This window comes from Arvicola amphibius, chromosome 11 (assembly GCF_903992535.2).
Source record: "Arvicola amphibius chromosome 11, mArvAmp1.2, whole genome shotgun sequence".
NCBI lineage: Eukaryota > Metazoa > Chordata > Mammalia > Rodentia > Cricetidae > Arvicola > Arvicola amphibius.
Window position 1 is genome coordinate 87,822,943 of NC_052057.2, and position 17,904 is coordinate 87,840,846.

Consider the following 17,904-nt stretch of genomic DNA (forward strand, 5'->3'; position numbering starts at 1 on the left):
GGCACTCCCTTAGGGTTGGAGGGGTAGGGGGAGGGTCTGTGAAGAGAGAGAGGGAGAGGACTGGAAGGAGGGGAGTGAGTGGGAATTTGGATTTTTTTTAAGTAATTAAAAGAAAAAAAAGGAAAAAAAGATCGTCCACCCTTACTTTCCCTTTCACTAGCGTCTCCCACAGCCCCTTCCCACTTCCGCTCCGGTGACGTCATTTCCGCGGAGCAGTTCCGCCCAGTTGTCACTGTGCTCACCGCCCGCCCCCTTTCCCTTATGAGCCGCTTTAGAGTACTAGAGTTTGGCGCCAACAGGATTTTTTTTTTCCGCCTTCAATGGCGGGAACCGGCTGTGTGCGCCGAGACGTGCTTTGCGTCTTATCTGATTGGTTGTCGGCGCTCGGTCCCGCCCTGGCGTCCTCCCTGCGGGCTGGGATTGGTGGAGACGGCGGAGCGCCTGGCGTCCCGAAAGCGGCCGCTGTGCGGGGCTGGCCGGCCGGGTAAGTTCCTGGGGGCTTGTCTCGGGGCGGCGGGGAGAGGCTGCGGGGTGCCGTCCGGGACGGCCTGGGCTGTGGGCGCAGGAGCGCGCCTCGCCGGCTCCGGCCCCGGCTGCCGGCCTCGGGGACCGCCCTTCCGAGCGTGGAGGAGGGTGCTGGGGCTTGCACAGGGAGCATCGCCGGGTCTACCGGGCGCTCCTCCCCTCCCCCACTCGTGTCTCCTTGCTCCTTACTCCCGAGCTCTCGGTGAGTGTGGAAAAGGGGCTGTTCCGGGTGTCAGATGCTTACTGACGTGGGCTGTTTGCCAAGCCAGCACCTTGAGAGAAGTTGTTTATGTTGGTCTCTGCAGCGCCCAGAACCATCCCTAACATGCTAGCGAGGATGTGAAGGTAGAATTCGCAGGAACCCCAGCATTTATGCTTCAGGATTAACTTGCCTTTGCCTCTGACTTTTGGACTTCCTGATCTTTTCTGTTTTCTCTACAGCACCGACACCAAACCTTTTCCTAAGGCCTTTTCCCCCATGAGCCTCAGCTCCTCTTTGGAAGCGAACAGGCCATTAGACAAGACTTCTTGCATCTATACCCAAATTATTTTTTCATAGTAATTCCTGCCGTTTTACAGGAAATGTCCAGAGATTTGTATCTTAAGGAATGTAGGGGTTTTTTTTTTTTTTGTCATTTGACTGGAATTTAATTCCAACTCTCCACTTTGTATGTAGCTGTTGTTCATGGTAGATATCCTAATCAGATGTCAGTTTCTACATCTTTTTAAATGGGATAAGGAATAATATGGACTTAATAGGAACTTCAGGATGATTTAAAGTAAATCAATACTAGACAGCGTTTAGATCAATACTTGGCTCATAGTAAAGGTGCAGTATACATTGCTTTTCATATTTATCTTTCTCATCCTCAAAATCTAGAACTAGACTTGCCTCGACTTTAGTTTTGCCTGTTCTTTCCCTCTACAAATGTATGCTTTTCTGTATTGAAAAAGTAAACTTCTTCAGACTGCTTTTTAAGACACTGACCTTTCAGAACAAACCAGATGACTACTGTCTCTATGCTTTTGCTTATGAATCTGTTGGAGCTGTCTCTCCAGATACGTGGGACTCAACCTGGAACTTAGAGTTTCTTTCTTTCTTTCTTTCTTTCTTTCTTTCTTTCTTTCTTTCTTTTTCTTTTTTTTTTTTTTTTTGGTGCTAGGGACTGGCATGTTCAGAGCCCATGAGCGTGCCAACTGTATATTACTGGACAACATTCCAGCCCAGCAGCTGTTATCACTCATTAGCTTCTCATCTTTTAAAACGTGGCCCCTGCAGATCTCGAAGATCCCATTCCTCTCAGTGGTAGCTCACTGTTTTCAAAAGGGAGCTGAGAGGAAGTATAGAAAACCCTCTTCCACTTCTCCCTCCTTTTTCTCCCTAGGAGAGTGACTTTTATAATATCTGTCTGTCTATCTGTCTGTCTGTCTATCTGTTTATTGGTTTTTCGAAACAGGGTTTCTCTGTGCATAGCTCTGAATGTCCTGGAACTCGCTCTGCAGACCAGGCTGGCTTTGAACTCAGAGATCTACCTGCCTCTGCCTCCAAGTGCTGGTATTAAAGGCGTGCACTACCACTGTCCCGCCCAGACTTTTGTAATTTTTTAATATACCCATCACCATGACTGATGAATCCCAGATCATAATATCTATCATGTTAACTCTTTTTCTTTTAAGAAATATCCATTAGGTGTTTAACTCTATTTCAATCCTGTTAGACATCTTCTGATTGTTGTACAAGTGATTCACCAAATCTTTATTTCTCTGTTGCCATTAAAAGCTTGGCTTCTCCATGGCCGACGTAGAAACTTGAGAATCATCTCTAACTAATTTGGAATTTCCTATCTCAACAAATGATTATTTTATTCCTTGAAAAACCGAGAGAGAGAGAGAGAGGAGGAGAGAGAGGAGAGAGAGGAGAGAGAGAGAGAGAGAGAGAGAGAAATAGAGAATAGAGAGAGAGAGCAAGAGAGACTAGAACAATTATGTTTTCTTGTAGAGTATGTATGTTGTACTAATGAGACCAAACTTTCCCATTCCCTGACACACACAGTACAGATACAACATTTTTTTTGGGGGTGGGGGGTGGGTTCAAGATAAAGATAGGGTTTCTCTGTAGCTTGGATCCTGTCCTGGACTAGCTCTTGTAGACCAGGCTGGCCTTGAACTCATAGAGATCTGCCCACCTCTACCTCCTGAGTGCTGGGATTAAAGGCGTTGCACCAACCACTGCCAGGCCAGACCAACTTTTTTTTTAAAACTTTTAAAAAATTGTAGTTAGTGAATTTCTGGATTCCTATTTAATAGTTATAGGAGCAAAGTGTACTTTTGAGGAGATTTATTTATTAGGATATTGTTTATAATGTCTTTAAAATTATTTTTATTATTTATGTGTATGTGTGTATGTATATCTGTGCACTGCATGCATGTCGTGGTGCCTGCATAAGCAGAAGAGGGTGTCAAGATCCTCTGAAAATGGAGTTACAGATAGTTGTGAGCCACCGATGTATAGATTTTATCTTTGCTGATTTAATGGCTCTGGCTTGTTTTATGTTTGTTCAATTTTTCACAGAGTATAAAGAAAACCAGGCTGAAGCTCTGTGTGAGACAAAGTCTGGCTGTATTGAGATGAAGAGTAAACATCTCCATGCAAGCTCAGATTCTTTCTCAGGGTTGCTGTGCAAAGCTGTGCGTGTCCTGTTGTGGTGCATACCTATTCTTGCAGTGCTGTTGAATCCAGAACCTTGCTCACAGTGGGCAAGTTAATACTCTCTCACTGAGTTGTATCCCAGTGGTGCAGAATGTTTATTAACCTGAGAAGGTTTAAGTAAGACATCAGCATCTCTAAGTTTGACAGAAGTTACTAGGCTTTTGTTTCAAGTGAAGAGGTTGAGGAAGAAGATGACCGTCTTGGAAATTTGCCATCTTCAGTACCTAGCCATGCGCTCCCTTTCTCTATCTGTTGTCTTAGGGTTTCTGTTGTTGTGTTCTGAAGAGACACAATGACCATGGCAACTCTTACAATGGAAAACATTTAATTGGGTGGCTTACAGGTCAGAGGTTTAGTCATAGCATCATGACAGGACATGGTAGCATGCACACCAGACATGGTTACTGGAGAAGGAGGCTGAGAGTTTTACATCTTGATCTGCAGGCACAGGAAGTGTTCTGAGACATTGGTCATGGCTTTAGCATATATGAGATCTCAAAGTCCATCCTCAACAGTGGCACACTTCCTCCAACAAGGCTATACCTATTTCAACAGGGCCACACCTTCTAATAGTGCCACTCCCTATGAGTTTATAGGGGTTAATTACATTCAAACTACCACATCTTCTAACTCCTGGTCTCTCATTCCCCCTCTCAGAGATCGCCCTAATTGCTGTTTGGGGACAACAACCACTCTTGCTGCTTCATGCTGACAAAGGGTCTGTGGAGGGGGACAGCAGTCAGAGTGCCTCAGGAGGGTCTCTAAGGGAGCATGAGAAAACCCAATTGATGGCAATGGTCCAGAACATATGACAGCCATTTGGTAATGCTGTGTATCTTTGGAGCTTGTCATATAAGGGAAGTAGCATCTATAATATATAAACGTGAGACTGTTGGTAGTACTGTAATTCCTACTGAGAGTATGGTTAGAAAAATAGCAGGGGCAGTTTTGCCCTTGTTAGAGGAAGAGAACAGGCAAGAAAATGATCCAAATACTTTTCAGTAGGCTGTGGTCATAGGTATCAATGAGATGATGATCTCTCTAACACCACTGTCTACCATAAGATAACATTGTTGAAGGATGCCGTTAGTCGGGTTCAAGTATTCAGGAGCCTTTCATCAGCCATTTTAAGCTAAGAAGTTGAACATTGCATTCCTTTTTCTGTAATCTCGTGGGGGGAACATTAAGAGATGAGGTTAATGAGGAAAATTTGATGTCATGGTTGGCCTAAGTTTTATTTAATAAGGTGATGCTTAATTTTGTAGCTGGCTAGACTGTGTACCAGAAAACTTTTTACCAAAATCCTGTAGAGGCCTATTGGTAGTTTCTTACCAGCAAGAGATGCCTCTGCCCATGTATCAGCTGTAACCTCCAGTGGAAGTGGACAGTATGGGCCAAACGTGAGTGAAATCAAGGTTTCATTTGTTGAAAGTCACAACTAGTTATCAGCATCTGAAGTTTGACAACAGGATACTGGACACCTCCTCTAATCAGGACATGATTGGTTAGGATACAGGACATCATATTATAGCTCTTCCAGAAACAGTATCATCAGGAAGCGAATTATTAGTCGGAAATAGTTGTCCAAATAGCATCTCATGGTTAAGTATAATGTCTGAGGACTGTCAAAGAGACAGATATATTGATCATATTATTCCTGGTTATACTTCCCTTTTGAGTGTTTAAGATCATGTAGGTGGCCAAAATTAATGCCTTTTTGGTGTCAAGGCCAGCTGAAGGTCTGGTCCTCCTCAGCGGTTACTTGAACTTGGGCAGAGCCTCTGATTCCTAGCCTGTGTTGTCAGTTTGTCCATCTGTGTGAGGAATAAGCCAAAGGTCTTGCTTTACCGCTGTTTCATTGGAAGTGTGGAAGATTTTTTTCCTCTTTGTTGACCCTTCTCTTTGCACACTGGACACTAGTTAGAGTCCACTGAGTGGCATTTCTATGACCTTCCTGAACTAGAACAGGTGACTTCCCACAGTTGCAGGACAGGACAGTTAGAGATGCTTCATAGTTCCTGGGACTTCATTGACTTTGGAGGACAAGGGGAAAATAGTCTTCCTTTTAATCCTTCTGACTACACCAGTGTTGGCCTCCAAATACGGTTCTTGAACATCCAGAGGGTCAGTGCAACTGCTTATTATTTTTAATTAGTCTGTAATGTTTAGGTGAACTGTGAGCAAAAATTAAGCACTTTTAAAATAAGTATATTGTGTACCTAAGTCTCCTAGACTAGAGCCTGTGGATGTTTCCTTTGGTTTTTAACAAAGTCTAGACCAGTGGTTCTCATAACACTACGACCCTTTAATACAGTTCCTCATGTTGTGACTCCAAACCACAAAATTATTTTTGTTGCTACTTCATAACTAATTTTGCTGCCATTATGAGTTGTAATATAAATATGTGCTTGACCTCCAAGGGGTTGAGACTCACAGGTTGAGACCCACGATGATCCTGCAGGTAAAAGAAAAATTGGACATAGGGAATTTTAGAGGACTTTTTTCTCTTGTTGATAGAAAACTCTAACTGAAGAATGGTATTATAATCAAGTGTTCCCCCCAGGGGGCACTTTTTATTATTTTCTAGAGGATATTTAGGCCATGCACAGATCAAGAAAAAGACTAAGGTTCTCCTCCTAAGCACTTGACTGTCTGGCTCGCTCAAGTTGTTCAATAGGCGAACTAGTGGGGAACTTGAAGCAGTCTTGGAAGATTTCATCCCCATCTATAAAGTGAAAAAAGTTTGGAAAAGACTGATGGAGGTTTGCCTAATCTTCCTCCAGTCTTAACCCTCCAGTCATCCAGAGATAACGACTCCTAGCCAATCATAGGGGTGGTCAGCAGGGCCCGAACACCCTGAGACTGTTTCCAGTATGGGATTCATGCTTCCCCACGTCTTCAGTTCCAGTTCCTACCAGTTACTACTTCTTCAGGTACCATTGAGGGGCAGGCCCTAGCTCCCTCCAAGCCTCCTGAAGGACAGACTGAGGTGAAGAACATGTTAGTTGAAACTCCACCTGAGCCTTGACAGAAGGTCTGATATAGGGTCTGGTGAGATGACACAGGCAGTGGGCTTGCCCCACAAGCTTGACAACCACATTTGGATACTTAGAACCTGCATAAAAGCTGGATGCAGAGCTGGGTGATGGTAGTACGCACCACGTGGGTGGCAGAAACAGGTGGATCTCTGAGTTTGAGCTTGACCTACAGAGTGAGTTCCAGGATAACCAGAACTACATAGAGAAACTCTGTCTTTAACATCCCCCCCCCCCCCAAAAAAAAGCTAGATGCAGTGAAACAAGCTTCTGTATTTCCAGTGCCCGCTATGGGAGTAAAAACAGAAGAGCCTCAAGTTTGTGGGTAGCAATCTTGGCTTAGCAGCAGCAAAGGAGCTATCTAAGGTAGAAGGTAATGGTAGACATATGGATGTTGCCTTCTGACTACCGCAGGTGTACTGTTGCACATGCCCACATCTTTATACTTGAAATGTACACCCACGTGTCACACACAAAATGAAATTTGAAAAAAGAAAAGATTGGCTGACATCAAGAAAACAAATGATAACATGCTGGCAAAGGAGGAATAGAAGCAGGAACCCTTACACATTGCTGGTAGAAATGTAACTAGTGTAGCTACAGTGGAAATCAGTATGGAGAGTCCCCCTTAAACTGAAAACTACCATATGATCCAGCTATACCACTGCCTGGGTATAGACCCTGTTTTAGAGTTCATTGCTATGAAGAGACACCATGATTGTGGCAACTCAACAAAGAAAGCATTTAATTTGGGTGGCTCACTTACAGTTCAGAGGTCCGGTTCATTATCATATGGCAGGGAGCATGATGGCGGTGTGCAGGCAGATGTGCTGGAGTAGTAGCTGGAGTCTTACATCTTGCAGGCAACAAGAAGTCGACTTAGATGCTGGGTGGTATCCTGAGCATAGGAAACCTCAAAGCCCACCCCAGCAATGAAACACTTCCTCCAACAAGGCCTTAGCTACTCCAACAAAGCCACAAATCCTAATAGTACCTATGAGATTATGGGAGCCAATTTCTTTCAAACTACTACAGACACAAAGGAGTCAAAGTATGTTTGTTGTAGTATTGTTCACAGTAGCCAAGATAGGAAACCAGCTTAGATTCCCATCAGCAGGTAAATAGATTAAAAAGAAATAAGTATAATATAATTTGGCTTGATGTCTTAATCTTCTAATACCAGCTACTAAGGAGGCTGCGGTCACAAGTTTAAGCTTTGCTTGTGTTCCAGAATGAGTGGGGGTGGTGTAGGTGTCAGCAAAGTATAGTGCTATGCATATATGAAAATGTGATGAAACCTAAGAAAAGAGTGAAGATGATCCCAATCCATAACTCCTGGGCACATAGGTACATTCTAAAAGATAGAAATAGAAGAAAAGCGTCTGGGCAGATTCTAAGATGGCATGTTAAGACTTAAGCGGCTTAATTTAGAATGAGTGCTATAGGAATTAAAGAACGTCTATCTGAAGTGTGATGATGGAAGTCAAATAGGGTAAATTCTGGATGTGGGTAGCAATTGCTCCTTAACTTAGGTGAAGTCCCAGTTTTTTATTTTGTGGTGCTAACAGTGGAGTCTAGGGTTTTGTACATGCTTGCAAATGTTCTGCCATTGAGCCATACCCCAACTTGCATGCTCCTTCATTTTTAATAAGTGTTATTTATTATTGTTGTGTTTGCATGTATGGTGTTTGTCTGAGGGCACACATGTGCTTTCTGTAATGCACTCATGGAGATTGCCGGAGTTGGTTCTCTTTCCACCGTGGTTTCTGAGGATTGATGCTAAGTTGTCAGGCTTTTCTCCATGGAGCTGGGGGGTATAGTGTTTATATTTCTTATTATGTATTTCTGTATTTGTTTTTAGTTCTTATTTTAGTGCAAAAGTTGATGTGTATTTTGAGATTCTTTTTCCCCCTTTGGTGATGGAGGTCAAATTCAGGGTTTTGTACATATTAGTATATTTTGGCCTATTTTATGAAATTAGTATCATTTACTTTGTGCATTGCTTATCTATACCTAAAAATTTGAGTTTCAGTTTTTAATTTTAACTTTTGCCCAGAAAATGTTAGGCATTTTTTCTTTTTAAGTGTATAGAATGAAGTTATTCAGTGTGTTCAGAATTTGAAAGTTACTTTGTAAGTCGAAGCTATTCTAACGGTGGGAATCTTTATGGTTAATACCATAGATGGCACCTGTGAAAAGGATATAGGACCATGGCAGCAGATGACGACAATGGAGATGGGACGGGTTTATTCGATGTCTGTCCTGGTAAGAACTCCTGGTTGTCTTTCTGAATTTACTTACTCTTTGTTTCCTTCTAAATTTTCGTACTGAAGAGCTTAGAACCAGGGCCTTTCAAATGCTAGGTACGTACTCTGTCACAGTAATAGCCCTAACCTCACTTGATCTCAGTTATAAAATCATTTACTTATTCTTAGGTGAATGGACCTCAGCTTTTTCTCCCTGTATATTAACATAGCAAAATACTAGGGACATAGAGAGTACTTAGTAAATGTGAACTTTTCTCTTTGTTTTTGTTGTTTTGTTTTCGTAGTTCTGAAAAGCAAAGATAGGGCTATATTCTGTTCCTTAGCTATATCCACGCCCTTTGTGTATAATCCAGAGGCAGGGAGATCTCACTGTACTTTGAGATTGGACTCAGACTATAGGCATAAATCATTGCACCTGGCTGACTTTGACTATTCTCTTTCTTCCTCCCTCTTTCCTTCTTCCCTTCCTCCTTTCTTTCTTTTTTTAAGATACTTAAAATTTATTTTTAATTTGTAAGTGTTTTGCCTGCATATATGTATATGCATCATGTGCATGCTTGGTGACGAAGGAGCCTAGAGGGTGTTGAATCCCCTGGAACTGGAGTTTCAGATGGTTGCGATCCACCATGTGGGGTTGTGAAGTAACCCTAGATCTTCTGCATAGCAGCAAGCTCTCTTAACCACTGAGCCATCTCTCCAACCCTTGGTTGATATTTCTTATTGTATGCTTTTAAGTCTCTATATGTAACCAAGGCAACAATTTTGCTGATTTGAATGGTCATAATATCTATTGTCATATCCAAAATAGATAGTTGTTACTTTTGAAGTAAGTTTTTTTCCTTTTTTAAATTGATTTTTATTGAGCTTTATATTTTTCTTTGCTCCCCTCCCTGCCTCTCCCCTCCTCCCTTCAACCCTCCCCCAAGGTCCCAGTGTTCCTAATTTACTCAGGAGATCTTGTCTTTTTCTACTTTCTACTTCTCATGTAGATTAGATCTATGTAAGTCTCTCTTAGTGTCCTCATTGTTGTCTGAAGTCTCTGGGATTGTGGTTTGTAGGCTGGCTTTCCTTGCTTTATGTTTAAAAACCACCTATGAGTGAGTACATGTGATAATTGTCTTTCTGTGTCTGGGTTACCTCACTCAAAATGTTTTCTAGCTTCATCCATTTTCCTGCAAAATTCAAGCTGTCATTTTTTTTCTGCTGTGTAGTACTCCATTGTGTAAATGTACCACATTTTCCTTATCCATTCTTCAGTCGAGGGGCATTTAGGTTCTGGCTATGACAAACAATGCTGCTATGAACATAGTTGAGCACATGTCCTTGTGGCACGATTGAGGATCCTTTGGATATATATCCAAAAGTGGTATTATTGGGTCTTGAGGAAGGTTGTTTCCTAATTTCCTGAGAAATCGCCACACTTGACATCCAAAGGGGTTGTACCACCTTCATTTCCACCAGCAATGCAGAAGTGTTCCCTTTTCCCCACAACCTCTCCAGCATAAGTTGTCATCAGTGTTTTTGATCTTGGCCATTCTTACAGGTGTAAGATGGAATCTCAGAGTTGTTTTGATTTGTACTTCTCTGATGACTAAGGATGTTAAACACTTCCTTAAGTGTCTTCCTCTGTTGAGAGTTCTCTGTTTAGCCCTGTACTCCAATTTTTTTTTTATTATGTGTTCTTTTGGTGTCCAATTTCTTGAGTTCTTTGTATATTTTGGAGATCAGACCTCTGTCTGATATGGGATTGGTGAAGATCTTTTCCCATTCTGTAGGCTGTTGTTTTGTCTTGTTGACTGTGTCCTTTGCTTTACAGAAGCTTTTCAGTTTCAGGAGGTCTCATTTATTAATTGTTTCTCTCAGTGTCTATGCTGCTGGGGTATAGTTAGGAAGTGGTCTCCTGTGCCAGTGTGTTCAAGTGTACTTCCTACTTTCTCTTCTATAAGGTTCAGTGTGGCTGGTTTTATGTTGAGGTCTTTGATCCATTTGGACTTGAGTTTTGTGCATGGTGATAGATATGGGTCTATTTTCATTCTTCTACATTTTGATATCCAGTTATGCCAGCACCATTTGTTAAATATGCTTTCTTTTTTCCATTTGGTATTTTTTGCTTCCTTGTCAAAAATCAGGTGTTCCAAGATGTGTGGGTTGATATTCGAGTCTTCTATTCGGTTCCATTGGTCCTTGTGTCTGGTCTTATGCAAATACCAGGCTACTTTCAGTACTGTAGCTCTGTAGTAGAGTTTGAAGTCAGGGATAGTGATGCCTCCAGAATTTTTTTTATTGTACAGGATTGTTTTGGCTATCCTGGGTTTTTTGCTTTTTTATATAAAGTTGAAAGACCATTCTTTCAAGGTCTGTGAAGAATTTTGCTGGGATTTTGATGGACATTGCATTGAATCTGTAGATTGCTTTTGGTAAGATTCCCATTTTCCTATGTTAATTCTGCCTACCCAAGAGCATGGGAGATCTTTCTACTTTCTGGTGTCTTCTTCAATTTCTTTCTTCAAAAATTTAAAGTTCTTGTCATACAAGTCTTCCACTTGTTTGGTTAGAGTTACTCTGAGATGCTATTTGTGGCTATAATGAAGGGTGTTGAATCTCTGATTTCTTCCCCAGCCCTTTTATCTGTGTACAGGAGGGCTACTGATTTTTTTGAGTTAATCTTGTATCTTGCTACATTTCTGAAAGTGTTTGTGGGTTAGAAGTTCCTCGGTAGAATTTTTTGGATCGCTTATGTAAACTATCATATCAGCAAACAATGAGAGTTTGACTTTTTTTCTAATTTGTATTCCCTTGATCTCCTTTTGGTGTCTTATTGCTCTAGCTAGGACCTCAAACACTATTTTGAATAGATATGGAGAGAGTGGACAGCCTTGTCTTATTCCTGATTTCAATAGTTAGGGTTAGAAAATCTATCAGGGGCCTTGTCTCTAGAAAAGACTTCATTGTCCTGTTCTCAGCAGACATTGATTTTGTACAGCTCTTCATCCAGGAGCTGGGCCTTATGAGATTTACCCATCCATGTTGGCATGTCAAAGGGGTTGTCATTTCAGATCTTACGCAAGCAGCCTTGTTTTGAGATTTCATAGGTGCTCCTTCTTTGTGATTTATGGGAGACAATTTTAAGCAGCTGTCCTTGTCATCAGGCTCTTAACACATCCCCTTTTCTACAGTGTTCCCTGAGTAAGGGGTTGCATTGCAGGTGTACCACTTGGGGTTGAGTATCTCTTAGTCAGTTCATTTTTACTTAAGATGAGTTTTTAAAAGTTAGTGTTGGTAGACATGGAAGGGTTCCTGTCCGACCAGCATCGTAAGGACTCCAGATGTAATAGCTGTAGTTGTTGCTTGCTTCTGCTAATGTAGTTTCAACTTGTTACGTTGCTATTGTAGTTGCATTATAGGTTGTATGCCTCTAATCCTAGTGCTCGGAGGCAGAGGTAGGGGAATCTCTGAGTTCAAGGGCAGTCTGGTCTACAGAGAGTTCTAGGACATCCAAGGCTACATAGAGAAACCTTGTCTTGAAAAATCAAGGGAAAATAATTAAATCAACAGAAAATTCAAAGTATAATAAAAGCCTTCGTATTTTTTAACCTAAATTTATAAATGTTTGAATTTTAAATAAAGCTGCTTTTTTTTTTTTTTTTTTTTGTCTTCATGTGTCTGTGCATACCTAGTGCCCTTGAGGCCGGAAGAGGGGGTCAGGTCCCCTGGAACTAGAATTGTGGATGGTTGTGAGCCAGATATGGATTCTAGGAACTGAACTGTAGTCCTGCACAAGAGCAAGAAGTGCTCTTAACTGCTGAGCTATCTCTCCAACCCCATACAAATGTTTATCACACTGCTTTTGACTACACTTCTTTGCATTATTATTGCTGGTTCAAGGAATTGTAATCTTTTAGGTCTGGTTACATTGGTCCTCTGTCTTGGTCTCTGTTATCAAGAGTATCATGTATGACAATCCAAATATGATGTCTGTACATAATTAGTCCAACAATATAATGCTTTTATCTTTTTCTTTCAACAGTCTTATCTTAAAGAAATGAAAAGCATTTAGGAGGATGACTTGCCCTTGCTAGCCTTCCTTTTGTATTGCCATGATACCATTTTCCCTTTATCTTTTTTTCTAGACTTCAGTCATATCTTGAATGAGATTTTGACATTCTGCAGGACTCTTTAAATATTTTATTAAGATTTATTCACTTTGTTTTATATGTGTTTTGCCTGAATGTATGTATATATATGCACTACATGTGTGCTTGGTGTCTGCAGAGGTCAGAAGAGCCCTTCAGATTCTCTGGAACTGGAAATAGAGATGGTTGTGAACCACTATGTGGGTGCTGGGAATTGAATCCAGATCATCTGGAAGAGCAGCCAGTGTTCTTAGCTGCTGAGCTATCTCTCCAGGTCCTATAGAACTTTGTTGTTGTTATTATTATTATTTAAAAGGGTTTTTTCCAAAGACTTTCCCCCTCCATCCTTCCCTGTTTTACAGATTTTTTAAGGTAATTTATACTGATCAATGTAGTGCATAGTCAAGCGTATCCCCAGTGATGATGATATTATAATTCATTATATATAGTTTTCTATTTTAGAATTTTCAGTTGATTCTGTTTTGTTTCTTTTGTTGTTTTAGGTCTTGTTTGTTTGGTTGTTAATTTTTTAAGAGAGGGTTTCTCTGTGTAGCCCTGTCTGTCCTGGAACTCACTTTGTAGACTAAGCTGGCCTTGAACTCACGAGTTGCCTGAGGCACAATTTGGGAATCCCCTTCTTGACTTTCTGAATTTGCTCTTTCACCTTTAGAAATTTGCTCTTTTCCTTAGAGCCTTTCTCCGGTTTTCAAGCCCTTAGAACTAGAAAGGCTGTCTAACCTTCTGACATTTCAGCAAGATGATACCACCTACACCTACAAATGTGTCAGGCTGCATTCCTGGCTATCCCAGGATGCATGCAGCAAGTGTGAGAGATGGCTGTCTGTTGTCACTGCCCCTAGAGCTCTTTTTTTTTTGTTGTTTTTTTTTTTTGTTTGTTTGTTTTTTCGAGACAGGGTTTCTCTGTAGCTTTGGAGCCTGTCCTGGAGCTAGCTCTTGTAGACCAGGCTGGTCTCGAACTCACAGAGATCCGCCTGCCTCTGCCTCCCGAGTGCTGGGATTAAAGGCGTGCGCCACCACCGCCCGGCCATCCCCTAGAGCTCTTAACACAGATCTGTCTTTCAACAAATAGCAGTGACAGAAGGGAGATTTGGAATTTAGAGCTATCTTTTCAAAAATTTATTTATCATCTATATGTATGTATATATATATATACACACACACACATGTGAGTATTTTGTCTGTGTATGTCTGTGCACCATGTGCACTCTGGTGTCTGCTCTGCGTAGACTGAATGGGAATGAGTTACAGCTGATGCGAGCCTCCATGAGTGCTCTCTTCTTTCAGCTGTTATCTCATGTCAGGATTTGTTTTCTCCGTTCAGGTCTCCAGAATCACACAGCCCTCACTTCTGGTTTCTGCCGATTTTATGCTGCTTTTTAATGCTTCGGGTAGCATTAATACATAGTTTAGCATTTATGTTATATGAGGATTGGTTTGATGAAAAGTAGCTTATTGCTGGAATTAAAACCTCATTACACTTTTTAAGTATGTGTGTGTGTGTGTGTGTGTGTATGCGCGGAGGTATTCATGGAGACCTGAAAGCGGCGTTGAATACTCTAGAGCTGGAGTTATTAGCAGCTGTAGCCCATCTGATGTAGGTGCTAGGAACTGAATTTGAGTCCTTTGGAGAAGTAGCAAGTGCTTTTAACTGCTAAGCTGTCTCTCCAGTTCCAGTACTAGTAGATTTTTCTACTAAAAGAATTTTTAATTAGGTGTAAATGAATGTGTCTGTGTGAAGGTATGTGCACATGTGTGCTGGTACCCATGGAGGTCAGAAGAGGGTATCTGGTTCCCTGGAGCTAGAGTTATAGGTGTTGGTGAGCCACCCAACATGGGTGCTGGCAACCGAACTCTTAACTTCAAAACCATCTCTCCCAACTCCATACATTTTTTTAAGGTGAATTTTTTTAAGTCTGATTCTGAAGTTGTCAAGTTATAAATTTATATATCACAATGTTTCTGTTGATAGGCCTGCATAAACCTTGTCTATTTCTTTGTTTTGTTTTGTTTCTTGGGAAGGAGTCTCTCTGTGTAGCCCTGGCCTTTCTAGAACTAACTGTGTAGACCAGGCTACCTCAAACTCACAGAGATCAACCTACTTCTGCCTCCTGAGTGCTGGGATTAAAGGTATGCGCCACTACCACCTGGCCCCTTGTTTGTTTTGTTGAAGCAGAAATAATATATTCCTTTCCTTGTCCTAAGTAGGAATGGATAAAAACCCCTCAGCCCACAACCAGTTTTAACTAGTCTTTGCCATTTTTGCAGCCTCTCCTCTTAAGAATAATGATGAAGGCTCATTGGACATTTATGCTGGGTTGGACAGTGCTGTTTCTGGTATGTAAATTTCATAAAACAGTCTCATTTTTTTGGTTGGTTTGATGTGCTAGTTGTATTGTAATTGGCTCTTGGTAACTTCACAGCTCTGAAGTAATATGCCCTGTTTCTGAGATAATTACATTGAGGTAATTTCTTTCTGGCCTAAAGCTTGATCAGATCATATTAGCACACAGATTTGTTCCTCTAGGACTCAGGTTTAATTAGGCCTTGTGCAAAAATATTTCATGCCATTGAAATGGCAACTGTTGTTGTTGAATACACATGCCTGCCTATGTTCTCACAGAGATTAATGTTACCGTGAGTGTCTTCAGATACATCAGAGGAATGGTGATGGGGTTTGGCCACCTGTCCAATTAGAGCTTTGCCACAATCAGATCTTCCAGTCTTTGTAACAGAGACAATTACCACACTGGATTCATTGAAACAGCCATTTTATATAATGTGGCATTCCGGCCATCACTAGTAAATTAGTGTAGGTTATATAAAGTACAGGTTAGGGAAAATGTAACCCTTTGAAGTAGATGCAACATCAAGAATCCTAACACACACACACACACACACACACACACACGGGGGGTGTGTGTGTGTGTGTGTGTGTGTGTATTTTTTATATATATAAAACATAAAACAACATACCATTCTTTATGCCCACTAAAGTGTTTGATAAAACTAATTAACAAAGGAATTCTAACAAATATTTAACGTAAGTTTTGTGTATTTTCAGACAGTACTGCTAGATCCTGTGTGTCATTCAGAAACTGTTTAGATTTGTATGAAGAGATCCTGACTGAAGAAGGAACCGCAAAGGAAGCGACATACAATGACGTATGAGTTGTCACTGTTCCTAAGTTCTTTCTGTAGCTCCTGAAGAGGAGGCTACAGCTTACTAGTGAACAAATAATCAGTGTTTAGAGATTAGTTCTAAAATTTAAAAAAAGTTTTAATAATTTATTTTTATTTTATGTACATTGGTATTTTGCCTGCATGTGTGTCTATGTGAGGGTGTCAGATCCCCTGAAACTAGAGTTACAGACAGTTGTGAGCCACCATCATGGCTGCTTGGAGTTGAACCCAGGTCCTCTGGAAGTGTAGCCAGTGCTCTTAACTGTTGAGCCATCTCTGCAGTCCCAGGACGTACTTAAATTAACAGTATTTAAGATAGTTTCTGCCTCTGACTTGTTTTTCCAAGACATACTTTCTGAATAAAAGTTTAAATTCAGTTACGATTTTATTTGACCAAACTTAAGTATCTGAATGTATAAAACTTTAATAAACCATCAGTGCAATAGAGCATTTTATTTTTTCATTATTAAAGTTGTGTATTACATAATGTGTCTTGATATTTATGAGACAAATTTCTTTTAACTGTATATTTGAATATTAAGGTTCAGAAGAACAATATGAAGCTTATCAAAATGTACTATCAGTGGGCTGAATTTTGAAAACCAATAATGTAGGCAGGCACGAAGGCTGTTGCCTATAATCTCAGTGTGTGGGAGGCTGAGGCAGGAGGATCAAGAGTAAAGCAGCCTGGCCTACATCTGGATACACTGAGAAACTGCAACAACAAAAGTGAATGTAATCTGTCTAAATAACATATGTGTACATTGATTTTTTTTTCCCCTCAAAATTTTAAATGTCATTTAAGAAAGTACAATAATGCTTAAATTAGTCCTTTTGTGTTTTACAGTTGCAGATAGAATATGGCAAATGTCAACAGCAAATGAAAGAGCTGATGAAAAGGTTTAAGGAAATACAGACACAGGTATCATGGTTATTTCTTCCTTGTTAACATTTATGAGTGTGTGTGTGTGTGTGTGTGTGTGTGTGTGTGTGTGTACACGAGTAAATGGGTGTGGGTGCACATGTTTGCACATGGATGTGGAAGCCAGAGATCATCCTTGGGTATTGTCCCCCAGGCACCGACTGCCTTGTCTTTTGAGACAGGATTTCTCACTGGCCTGCATCTCACCACATAGCCCAGGCTGCCTCAGCAATCAAGTCTCATGGATCTAACTCTCCCCACCTTTCCAGTACTTAGATTATAGACATGTACAGCTTAAAATAACTTTTTATGTGAATTCTGAGGAGTCAGACTTATATCCTCATGCTTGTATGCCTGGCTCTTTACTATCTGAACTATCGTCCCAGGCAACCCTTTGTTAATGTTTTATTTATGAACATAAAGCCCAGGATTGATCCCCAGGACAGGCAGACATATAGATAGATGGACGTACATCATTGAGCATAGTCCTAGCTGCTTAGGACACTGGAGTGGGAGGATCTTTTAACCTTGGGGTTGAGGACCAGCCTGGGTGGCATAGTAAGACTATCTCATTATAAAAGAAAAACGTTATAACTAAAGTTAAAATATTAAAATGTTGGCAGTTTACATAAAGCTTAAAAGCTTAATACCAGGGCTGTAGAGATGGCTCAGAGGATAAGAGCCCTGGCTGCTCTTCCATAGGATCCCAGTTCAATTCCTAGCAACCATATGGCAGCTCTCAATTGTCTGTAACGCCAGTTCCAGGGGATCCAGCACCCTCACACAGATATACATGCAACCAAATATCAAAAAGCTTGATGATGCACATAAAAACAAAAAGGATTAATACCCAGGTTTTGTGCTGCAAGGCAAATACCCTGTCACTGAAGTATACCCCAGCCCTATTTTCTTAGCAATTAAGATGATAAAATATTGGCAGCTTATAAAGTGGTTTTAGTTTTGTTGTTGTTGTTGTTATTGTTAGAGATTGAATCCAAAGCCTGGGTCTCTAAACTTGTGAGCTAAACATTCAGCGTCTGGCATTATTTCTGTGTGGTGTGTGTGTGTGTGTGTGAAAATTACATTTATTCTTTGACAATTTCATATATGT

The 17,904-nt window shown here is 40.9% G+C and overlaps 1 protein-coding gene across 2 annotated transcripts in view; it reads left to right on the forward strand.

The window, feature by feature from the left end:
* Positions 1-430: 430 nt before the first annotated feature.
* Positions 431-17,904, forward strand: part of Casp8ap2 (caspase 8 associated protein 2) — a 37,470-nt gene continuing 19,996 nt past the window's right edge. The window contains exons 1-5 of one of the 2 annotated variants that reach the window (XM_038347870.1): positions 431-484; positions 8,453-8,535; positions 14,957-15,025; positions 15,753-15,853; positions 16,719-16,793. In XM_038347870.1, the coding sequence (XP_038203798.1) occupies positions 8,481-8,535; positions 14,957-15,025; positions 15,753-15,853; positions 16,719-16,793 (300 nt within the window). In that variant the 5' untranslated portion in view covers positions 431-484; positions 8,453-8,480. Of the gene's footprint in view, positions 485-655; positions 728-8,452; positions 8,536-14,956; positions 15,026-15,752; positions 15,854-16,718; positions 16,794-17,904 lie in introns of those variants that run through there. The other variant, XM_038347873.1, reaches the window with a different exon arrangement.